Source organism: Micromesistius poutassou (assembly GCF_964030765.1).
Source record: "Micromesistius poutassou genome assembly, chromosome: 21".
Taxonomy (NCBI): domain Eukaryota; kingdom Metazoa; phylum Chordata; class Actinopteri; order Gadiformes; family Gadidae; genus Micromesistius; species Micromesistius poutassou.
In genome coordinates, this window is record NC_140291.1 from 3,925,041 (window position 1) to 3,936,994 (window position 11,954).

General features: G+C 45.2%; 1 protein-coding gene across 2 annotated transcripts in view; it reads right to left on the bottom strand.

The window, feature by feature from the left end:
* The window catches only part of pald1a (phosphatase domain containing paladin 1a), a gene marked incomplete at its 3' end in the record, with an annotated part of 43,763 nt that overhangs the window by 10,825 nt on the left and 20,984 nt on the right, over positions 1-11,954 (bottom strand). For both annotated transcript variants that reach the window (XM_084486047.1, XM_084486048.1), the window contains exon 18: positions 11,676-11,816. In XM_084486047.1, coding sequence (XP_084342173.1) covers positions 11,676-11,816 — 141 coding nt within the window. The remainder of the gene's footprint in view (positions 1-11,675; positions 11,817-11,954) is intronic.

Sequence of the window (11,954 nt, forward strand, 5' to 3'; positions counted from 1 at the left end):
AGGGGCCACTCACACTAGGCGAAGTTGCCCTGTCCCTGCCCGCCCCCCACACACTGTGCCGCTGGCATGTACAGTAGGCAATCTCAACTGTCAATCTCAAAGTGTACTGAGGCCACGGAATTTAACTGTACTTGAGTACGGATGCCGTGCTCACACTAGCCAAACGATCTAGAATTTAGGGGGCAAACGTACTCGGGCATGGTACAGATGTGCCTAGTGTGAGTGCACCCTAAGATAGTTGTTTACCTGGGGTTTTGGATGAGTGCCAAAAGCTAATTAAAAACTCAGTTTGAGGCACGGTAAACACAATGTCTAAAATGAAATGAGGGTGAATTAAGAGGCCTTTATTGGCTACGCAACAGAATACAGAACCTCTGGGCAGGTGGACTGCAGACCAGCCAATCCCAGTCCATGTTATGATAAACAAAGAATGCCGTTGAACTAGGGGTCATGGAGGGGCTTGTCATAACAGTATTATAGGCTGGATTTATGTAACCGTTATTGATGAAGACTTGAAGGTTTTTTTTATATAGTTTTAATATACTTCTCAGTGTGCAGAGAAGAAGAGAACGGAGATGGACAAGGTTAGACATAGCGTAACGTGTGGGATGGCCTTCTCAACATCCTTGACTTCCAAATAATTCCTTTAGTTGAAGTTCTAGGGTGATGGACTTTAAGGGCGCACTCACACTAGGGCTGGGCAATTAATCAAATTTTGATCGCGATTTCGATTTCAGAGTGAAACGATCACCAAACTAATATAATCAAGTTAAAACGATTAACGATTCGATTATATTAGTTTGACTTAGTTAGACTTTATTTTCTATTTTACCATTTTGTGTATATTTTTAAGGGGAAATTTTGAAGTTCTCATTTACAAAGTGTTTTTTTTGGAGAGAAATTATGAATAAATGCATCATGTTTTCAAACTCAAAAATAATCGTTTGAATAATCGAGATTTCAATATTGACCAAAATAATCGTGATTATGATTTTTTCCATAATCGAGCAGCCCTAACTCACACTAGGCAAAGTTGCCCTGTACCGTACTCAAGTACGATTGCCCCCCTACTGTGCCGCTGGCCTGTGCTCACACTAGGCAATGTCAACGGGGCCTGAGTACAGTTGCCTCTTGTACATAAGGTTGCGTATCCGTGCGTGTGCGCGTGTCGACTCATTAGCATCTGTACCGTGGCTTGGGCACACCTCTCCAAAGTGTACCGAGTAGGGGTGGGAAGCTCTTGGCACCTCACGATTCCATTCAGATTCAGGGGTTAACGATTCGATTCTAAAACAATTATCGATGCAATAATTATTTTAAGTACATTTCCATGCAGGATTTTCAAAAAAATATATATATATTTATATAATATAATATATATACATACAATTAATATATATACATCTGAGTTTGCTACTCAGAGTTTGCTAATCACTTCCTACTTGTGTAATGATCATTAAAGACAATCAACAGATGAATTACCTTATCTAATATAAAATATTAGAGATAAAAAAAAAAATATATATATATATATATATATTTTAATTAAATTTGTTTCAGATTATACATTTTTCTGCATCGAGACGGGATCATTATTTTCATAGAGAGAATCACGATGCATCGAAGAATCATTTATTTTTCCCACCCCTAGTACTGAGGCCACGGAATTTAACTGTACTTGAGTACGGATGGCGTGCTCACACTAGCCAAACTATCTAGACTTTAGGGGGCAAACGTACTCGGGCACGGTACAGATGGCCTAGTTTGAGGGCACCCTAAAAAGGGTTTGATACAAAGGGTCACTCATCTGTTCCTTGTTATGTGATGTTGAGGACATCTCAGTGATTGCTACTCAACAAAAAAACACTGCAATGAGTTAGACATGGACGTTTTAAATAGATCTTCCATATGATGGTTGCGGGGGAAGTATATTTTTCTGGCTATATGCACCCAGTATTTATCACATTTATCACACCTGGTGGTAAAATAGGGGTCCTTCAGAAAAATAATGAGCTGTTGCATTTGCCCTTTCCAATTGGCATGACCAATTGAAGAAGAAGAAGAAATATATTTCTGGTCAATCCAAGGATACATGAGAAAGTCTCAATTCTAGCGGCAGTCGAGATGAATTGATGGACGTCGAATGAGCCAAGTCTTGTGTGAAATGGAATAGGATGGTACGAACCATCCTCTTCCATTTAACGTAAGGGTAATCAGGGAAAACGACATGTCGGGCTTGTTGGGAATTGTCCACTTGACACAGTGACAAAGAGTTTCACAGTGAATGAGTGAATGATTATCGAACATCACGTAGTCTTGTTGATATGTCTGTCATCTCTACTAAGGACTTTGGAGCCCGCAACCTAACAGTCTCAGAATCCCAGTCGGGAGCATGCATCAGCCTGTCGTGGAAAAAGACCCAGGAATACCAGACCATGTAATTATCTACATCCATAGATGGATTCTGGATTAATCTATTGCTCCAAATCTTAATATGATCCCACCATGCTTGGGTAAGTCAGATAGTACTTTAAGAAGATGGCAATCTGCTTTGTTTCAGTCTTTCTTTTGGGTAAAAAGGTTTGTACCGTGCCATTTTTTCCCATTTGTATAAGATGCATCCCTCCCGTTTTGCGTGATGATCAGGGAATACCATTATATTTAGAAGGAAATATATTCTACTGAATCATAGCCACTTAATAATAGTCTAGCCACAAACTGCAATCCAAGTAGCTTCCTTTAAGGGGCTCCATCTATAAATGAAGCTTGATACGTACGGTAAGAGGTACGTGTGAAGTGCAAACTTGTTTTTCCAAAAAAAAGCTCCAGCAAGGAGCAACAGACAGACTTTCGCAAGCCACAGTCTTTTAAATGCAGTTGGGCAAACGCTAAGGGCCAGCCTCACCGCAAGCGAATAGGGTGGAGGGCCAAATCCAAGACGCGCACACTATGGAGTGGTCTGTCTGTTTGACATATGGTGCCAATTACCAGCTGATGGGGTTTGCCGAGGTAAAAAGGCCAATCGGAGTTCCCAGTGTTGGTCCCTCCCACCCAGGTTCACACAAGCAGCCATTCATCCGTCTGTGTGCAGGAAACCTTTCAGCACCCCAATCACTGCTACACCCCGACATGTCAACGGAAGACGACTGGACGTGGCAACTAGTATTCTGCGGTTCGATACCCGCAGATAGCGATGGAGGGATGGGCATATACAGACTCCTATTCTGCAGCTTTTTCTTCTGTCTATCCTTCACCGATGGAACATTTGAAATCATTCCCTTGTGTGATGCGTCTTAAAATCTCTTCAACCTCTTTTGCAACAGAAAATAATTATAAAGATAACTCATGCTGATCATTCTAGGATTGTATTTCTTCAAAGCGGTCTGCTTTCCTCAGTATTCTCCCCTCAGTCTAGCAGACACTAGTGCCTATTGGCAGGAGTTATAACTCTCAGTCACAGTGCCGAAGCCATCTCAAGCAGCATCGGTCTCACGTCTTTCCAAGTAGATTGCCACGAGAACAGGCAACAATGAAGCCCATGAGGCTGCTTTTGTCCGTTTAATTTCCTGTTTCTGATAGTGCGAGCGAGCGATCCTGAACAACACCTTGTCTCTGGTGACCTGCTCCTCTGAACGCAGCGTCATTTTTTTATTTATTTTTTACTCAAACATAGGTTCAAGAAGCAATTTTATCCTATGATAACAGCCTCATCATACCACTTATCTTGATAATACTCTTATATTCACTCTGGAAGGGGATTCTATACCCAAGGGCACATTCAAATGGTAACAATGAGTACAAAACGATTGTGGCTTACTTTCATAACAAATGTGTTGGGAATTGCCAAAGCAGCATATTACGTCATTGGTCGCAGAATCCCTGCACTATAGACTGCAAACTACTGCAGAATAATATGTTTGCAGAGAAACTGAATCAATGATAGTTGGAAAGATGAAGATGGAACAAAAAAATGATGACTACATGCTGCTTCCATCAGTGGATGGCATTCAAGAGCCTAAAAGCCTAAAAAAAGAGAATCTTTAGTTTTTTAGTGCTAGATCCTCCGAAACTGTTACCTGCATTAGCTCGTAATGGAACCATCTCTAAAAATTTTCACAGCAGCTACCGCAGGGAATTTTTAGGCAATGGCATAGAACTGTTTGATAAGAAAGGGGTGGTCGACAAATAATTGACTGTAGCCCACCCTTGGCACTATGTCCAGGGTTAAGAGCATCTGCATCTTGTATGAATTACTTGTATGCATTGCTTGCATGCATGCATTAAGATAGATGAAACGAAAGAGAAAGGTTGCGATTTGTCCTTACATAAGGATTTATTGTTTTTCTTCTCCTGGTGAAATAAATTGAGAGTTGGGCAAAATTAAGCCTATGCTTACATTTTATATAGGAAACCAAATACTGAATGAGGAAAGGCAAGTATTGTTTCCAAAAATCTCTCTGTCAATTATTCAGTGTGAATGTAGTCTCCTGCATCGTGAAGGCAGTCATGACAGTTGGCCATAATACATCATTAAATCAAGATGACAAAAGACGTGTTCATTGATGTAAGAGGATTGGCAATGGTGGCAACGAAACAAACCTGTACATTTGTGACTGCTAACCAGTCATGAAATAGAGGACAAATAAACAGACGATAAAAGCTCAGAATGAAATATCTCCCAGGCCCTTATATAAGCTACTTAAAAAGAGGCAATTAGGTATTTGAGATAGAGTAATAATTGGAAACATTGGGAATGATGCCTTATGTGTATAGCCTAACTAAGATTGTGAACACACTGGGGTGTATGGTATATGATCCCAGCCACTAGTCATAATCAAGATAGAAAAATAAAAATGAAACCCTGACAGTAAACAACTCGAGGAACTTGCGCTGTCACTGGTAATTCAAATTGCGATTTGAACACAAGAGAGGAAAGGAAACGCAAGGATTGCATGGTGCTTTCCTCAGGCAATAAAGCCCGAAAGAGTCTGTTGGGATAAATACTCCACAGCCATTACATTTCACATCACAACCCATCATAAGTGGACAGAAGCAATTATGATATAATATAGGAAACTTTTAGCCAACTGCCGACAGCTTTCTGAGGTTGCACTTAAGAGTTGTTAACACAAATTTCTAACTGTCCTCACTGCTTGGGTGAAGTTCCCAGAGCAGGGAGACGGCATAGCTGAAATGGCTGGCATTTCATTGGGGCTAGGAGCCTAGGGTTGGAGAGCTGGGCCGCCACCACAGCTGCTCCCAGAATCTGCTTACATGTGAAAGAAGCTAAACGCTCAGTTGTTATTCCTGGTCTCTCTGGCCAGGAGGAAATCATATATTTAAGTCACAATGTGTAACATTTTGAGTAAGTCGTAGCTTAAAATGAATCAATTCTCAATTCTGATAATGATTTCAATAATGTTATCAATAAAATCACATCCTGTGAATGAGATATTCTACAAATAAGAAATGGTGGCCGGTCTGTACCTCTCTCTTTGTTGTCTTTATTGACACTCACAAAACCCCTCCCACTCATGCCGCCCTGCCAGCAGAGCTACGCTAGTTAGCGTCACACAGTTGCAGAGCCAGTTGTTTTTTTTTGTTTTTTTGGAATTCTGAAGTCTCACGCCTACCAACTGGGAGGGGCTCGATCTAACACATTGTGACTTGAATAGTATAGGATGAGGAGGAGGAGAGCGATTCCTCAAAGTAGAAGTAGTGCCACAAGTGAAAAAGAAAAAAAAGGAAAGGGAGTAGGGGGAGGTCAGAGGCCAGGGCAAGGGGGCCAGGCCAGAGTTAGTTCAGAAATGCCGGGGCAAGGGGCCATGGGCCGAGACACTGATACGTTCATAATGCATCTCTGAAGTCCTTGGCATAGAGAGCCCGGTCCGGCAGACAGCAGAGGACTGGGTGGAGACCGAGAGCCACGGCCGTTTGTCAAAATTGTTTTCTGACAGGCTTACACCAAGGCTGGGTAATGTTTTCATCAGTGGTGCAAAACAACAAAAAACAATTACATCTGCTTGGGCTCCCATGTCTCTCCAAGGAAAACATTTAATGGATTGTTATTTGGTAGTGGGAAAAGAAGAAGGCACAACAAAGACGAAAGAACAGCAAAGCTGAAAACAGGGCTAACTAAAGTTGTTGTTGAATCGTCAAATGATTGTTTTTTTCGACAACTGCCTGACAACTTTCTGTCATCCATCCGTCTGTTACTGTTTGTTTTCATTCATGACAAAAAGATCAGGTTTGATGTTTGTCATTGTCAATACCAAACAAATACAAACACATTTGGAAACCATAGAAAGTAGCAGCAAAGTCTTTCTACTTGATTAATGGCTTTTTAATGGTGGTGGATTGAAAATCCACCACCACCAAAACATAAATCTGAACCAGGAAAAACAGAAAACTCTGGCACCCCAATTCATGCTGCTCTGGTTCACGGACGATTCACCTCCAGTCTGAACGGTGGTCTTCCTGGGTAGTCGCACCTTTTCTCCCTGGCCTCCACCCCACAGAAGCTCCCTCAGGATGCGTCCTCATGCACTCTCTCTGCCCCGAGGTCCCCCCCCCCCCAAACCCCCCAACTCCCCGTCGGGTCCGAGCATATGAAATACTGTCTGAAGGTTAAACGCACAGTGAGCTGCGAGACAAATCCCTGTCTGAGCTGGTCGTCAAAAGGCCGCCCGGCCTCATCGCCTCTGTGCACCTGCCGAAAAGTTTTTTTTCCCTCCAAAAAAAAAACGAAAACGAGACTGGAATTGCAATTCAAGCAGAATAAGTTATTTGGTCGGTGAAACCGCTGTAAATATTGCCATTGGCACAGGCATGTGAAGAGGTGGGGGAATCGCAACTAAAAAAAACAACAACATACTGCAGCAGCAGTAGCCATCCACCCTGCGCTCGACTGAGAGACTCTTTTCAGTCGCAGCCGGGGGGCCCCCTCCACCACACACACACACACACACACACACACACACACACACACACACACACACACACACACACACACACACACACACACACACACACACACACACACACACACACACACACACACACACACACACACACACACACACACACACACACCTCATCTTCCACTGCTGCCAATTCAAAGCCTACGTCTGGTTCAGGGTGGGGGTTAGGGTTAGGGCAACTTGTGCCATGTTTCCCTTGGCCATTTTCAGACCGACACCTCCTAATTAACCCACTTATGTTCCTAATAAGGAGAGAAGAGATCTGGCAAACACAACATGGACACCCTGGCAAATGAAGAGCCTGACACTCGATGAGCAAACAAGGCTGGAACGCGGGAAGCCTTGCGAGGCCTTTGGGCCGTTAGGACTCTCACTTCACTTATCTCTCCCCTTATCCGTTAATCTGGGATCGAGCGGTCCCACGAAAGGCAGAGCTCCCGGGGGGAAGAAGGCACAGAGCCTGGGCCGGAAACCAAATCACTGCAAGGAGCGGAGCTACGCCTGGTTTCCTGGTTTGTTACCCAGTTGTGCTTGCGAAGAAAACTCATTTGCTGCGAGTGGATGAGGCTTTCAGGAGGGGGTTTCAATAAATGTGCTTGTACAGTGGCCAGACTACACAGGGTTGATGTGAAACCTTTACAGACACTTCTGGCCCGAGTTTGTCTTTGTCAATTACACGCTTACAGATCCTCGTCCCGGGCAACATGACTGGTCGAAACAAACTTGAAGGGAAAGAAAGTGAAACACCAAGTTCACCCAGATTTCAGCTTGTCTGCCGTCGGTTTGGCGATATTAATCTCAAGTCGGACTACATATCCACTATTCTTTCTAACCCCTTGTTGGGGTTGATAGTTTCTTGGAGGGGGGGGGGGGGGAGGCATCTGGCTGGCTGGCCCCCACCAAAACCTCAACTATTCGGAGCTTTGAGATCTTTGAGTCCCCCTCCTCCACCCCTCTCTTCAAGAGGTTGCTGCTACCTTTCGTCAGAAAAACCTGCTCGCAGCATTCTCCCCTTTCTGAAAAAAAAAAGTTTCCACAGCCCCGTCCAAACCGTGAGGGCCCGTCTTTACACACAGTGTGACTCGTGTCCGTTGAAACTCCCGCCAGAGCGCTTTCATGGTGCCTTCCTGAATTGGAGATAGGGGAAAATAAATATATCGGAAAAAGTCGGGGAAAAAAAGCCATCTTCTCTTTGTTGCAGAAGTTTTGGAAAACATGCATTTATGTCTGGCACTCAGAGTGGGAATGGTGTATGTGTATGTGCGTGTGCATGTGTATATGAATGTGTGTGGGTGTGTGTGTTGGGTCAGCCACTGTGTTCCATGCCGTCTATTCCACATTATGAGGTAGAAGAGGGAGGAGGGACGCTCCGGTGGGTTTCCGACCGTTTCCACCAGTAATAACCCCCAGAAGGACTTTAATACCGTTTGGTAGAGCGTCCCGTCTGGAGGTAAGCAACAGTGCGGTCACAGTGTTTTGAGTGTGTGTATATATGTGTGTGTCCCCTACTAAGCTGGACGCCCGGCATAGGGAGTAAAAAAAAAACAGTTAACCAGCAGGTAACACGATGCAGGGCCGGGCTCCAGATTATATTTCACTATTCATGGATTTATAAGATTAGAAGCAAAATAACAAGAAAAAGTGGAATGTGATTTACAAAAAAAAAGTTGGATCAGTTGGATCACAGGGAGTGGAAAAGAGTGCAGAATGGAAACAGTTGCAGTGTAGAAAAAATAAAAAACTAACGCAAAGAGATTGAGACTTTGTGAGGCTTCTTCCGAGGCCTCCTTGTTGGGAGCTTACAGAGCACCCCACGCACAGCAGAAGCAACACAAAGCATCACCACACACAAAAGCAGAGGAGCTGCACAAATAGATAGAGGTGGAGGACACAGAGTGCAACACTAAAGCTTGACAGTGGAAAAATAAACAGATAAAAGAATGAATCAATTCTTTCATTCATTCATTATCATGGGGCTCTGGGGCTGATCCCTGAGGAGGAGAAGGCCACAGAAGATAGGAGGAAGAGGAGGGGGGAAGCAAGCCCAAGAAGGGAGGAGAAGGAGGTCCAAGAAGAGAAGAGAGGGTAAGAGGCCCAAGAAGAAAGGGGGAGAAGGGAGGAGGCCCAGGAAGAGAGGAGGAGAGGGGAGGGGAGGAGGCCCAAGAAGAGAGAAGGAGGTCAAAGAAAAGAGGAGAAGAAAGGAGGCCCAAGAAGAGAGGAGGTCTAAGAAGAGAGTCGGAGAAGGAAGGAGGCCCAAGAGGAGGGGAGGAGGTCCAAGGAGGAGAATAAGGAGAGGGGAAGTGTGTGCTGTGTGCCATTTGCAAGCAGGACGTTGTACTTGACACCTCCACCGGTAATGGAGGGACGTAATGCATGGTCAAGTTCGGTCCACTGTGACACAGGGTGGGGTGGGGGGGGGGGGGGGATGTTAAGTCTGCTGGATCACAGCCCCCCAAACACACACCCATGCCCTCCCTCTCCCTCTCTGCCCTTGGAGATCCAGTGGACGGTCTGGGTTAGGCCTTGGCGATTTGGCTGAAAGACACACACTAAAAATACTAGGAATTACCATGCTTGATTTAAACACTTCTGTTTAACACTTAATACGACCTTCCACTGTTCTTCATTGATAAATGTCGATGTCAATACAACAATGAAAAACACTCAAATATTGTATGGAACCGTGTTTGTGTAACAAACCCAGCTGCTAGATTCAGTGGTCCAGTCTCTTATCGATATATATTGAACATGTTTTATATTGATATTGATATTGAAAAGTCTATCACGATACGATAATTCATTGCTTTATTGCCCAGGCCTAGTCTGGGTACTAGTGTAAATACATTTTTCTCCATTGAAGACACATTTTCCGACCACTGTCAGGAAGAAAAGGCAGCAAAGAGGGAGGTGAGGGGGTGGGCATGGGGGGGCGGGGGGTTACGTGAGGAAAGAAGTCCCCACCCTCCCCCCCTCCTCCTCCTCCTTCACCCTCAACGTCCCCCCGCGTGCATCAGCTCCAACCCAGACCCCATCCACAATACTGCTCTGCAGAGCCCTGGGCGCATCTGGCACTGTTTATCACCTGGCCCCGCCAGCCCTGGGAGGAAGAGGGGCCCCGGGGCCCGATGGAACACAGTGCCAGTCTGGGGTCCTCCGGGCACAACACGCGTTCAAGTCTCAACCCCGGCGGAACCGACTCCTAATACACACGCGCACACATACGCACATGGTCTGATGTGAACCCAAAGCACACAGGAACGGAATGTGCTCTATTTCTACGGTCCCGATCGACGGGTAAACGTACTCAGGTTTTAAAATCACACAGCGCCTCGCAATAATAAAAACACACTTGATCAATGAATCCGATTACAGTTGAACTGGTCTCAGGTCAGCCATGGGGAGACGTGATTGCAGTCAACTCGGTGCTCTCTGCGCTTCTGGCCCCAGAGAGGTATCAGAGCTTTAGCATTAAACAACAAAAACAATAAGAAGCGTCCATGCATGCATCCCGCCGCTGCAATGCTGCAGGACCGTTTAACGAGTTAATCCATAAAAGATCACAACGTCAGGGATTACAACAGCGCTTTTCCTATTGGGGGAACTGAGAAGCGGTTGAGTCCACCAGAGCAAAAACACATGGGGAGCGAAAAATGATGAAGAAAAAAAAAAAAAGGGAGACGGAAAAAAAACACAACAAAAGGGAGCTGCCGGACAATGAGGGCCATTTATATTGTAGAGACGGGGCCGGCTACCTCCAGCGCATTAGCAGGGCCGCTGGTGCGCAGCGGCACGCTGATTGCGGCTCCACATAACAAATTGTAGAGCACTCAGGGCCGGGGGACGCCACACGGACAGAGCAGGGGGGGGTTCAGCACAGAGGACAAAGAGAGGCATACCCTTAGCATCCTCAGTGAGCGACAGCGTACAAACAAGTTATACACATGTAGTATACACACCGATAATATTGGCAGTCGGGCATAAACAGAACATTTCAAACACTAGTGAGTGATTGGCCGACCGAATAGCACCCAAACGCCACCACCGTCACCTCAAGTAATGGCCATTTCTTAACTGTGGCATTAGCATTTTCTGAACGTGTGTACTTTGCCCCCTGACAGAATCATTTCTGATGGGGTGGCTTATACAGCCTGAACTGGCTGCTAGGTGTTTTTCCATGTTATTATCGCCATCTGTAGGACATATGCCGTAGTGCATTCAAAAATGTTTTGACACGTCAAGAAGCCTCCAATATGGCATCAAATGGTTATGAAAATTGCATCGGATTGAGATTAAGGTTTTTTTCATTGTTAAAGAGAAAAAATAAAGAGATGCAACTATCGTAAGTTCTCACTGGTCCAGTTCCCACTGGTCCATTAAAGGGTTAATTTTAATTTTAATTATTAATTTTAACACCCTGTGTGACGTTGATTAGCCATTACAAGCCATGTCAATATCTACCCCCTTGTGACGCCACAAGTGTCCACCTCGAGGCATCATGGATAGATACCTACCACCAGAGGCCTACCAGCCTAACCAGTGGACCATACCAACTGGTAGGCTGATCTAAAGCAGCACAAATGTCAAATAGGATCCCTTTAAGTCTTAACGCCTCGCCTGATTCGATGTTGCGTTTGCAGCATGTACATTGAGCGCAATTCACACTGCCGAGCGATGGGCCCAGCCCAGGGCGCCTACCTGTCTGTAGGTGCTGATGATGTTCTCCCTCAGGTGGTAGTGCATGGGGGTCATGGTCTCGCTGACCGAGTCCAGCGCCATGTCCACCTCCCTCTTCATGCGGTGGCCGTCGGGCAGCCGGCGCACCAGCTGCATCACCACCTGAGAGCCACGCACAACCACACGGCTTGTCAGCGAGGGATTTAAACGCTGCAAACGCTGTTCTAGAAGATACTTACTTAAAGGTGACTTTTTATACCACCGGGTGTGAGTGTGATTAGCCGCTACAAGCGGTTTTGA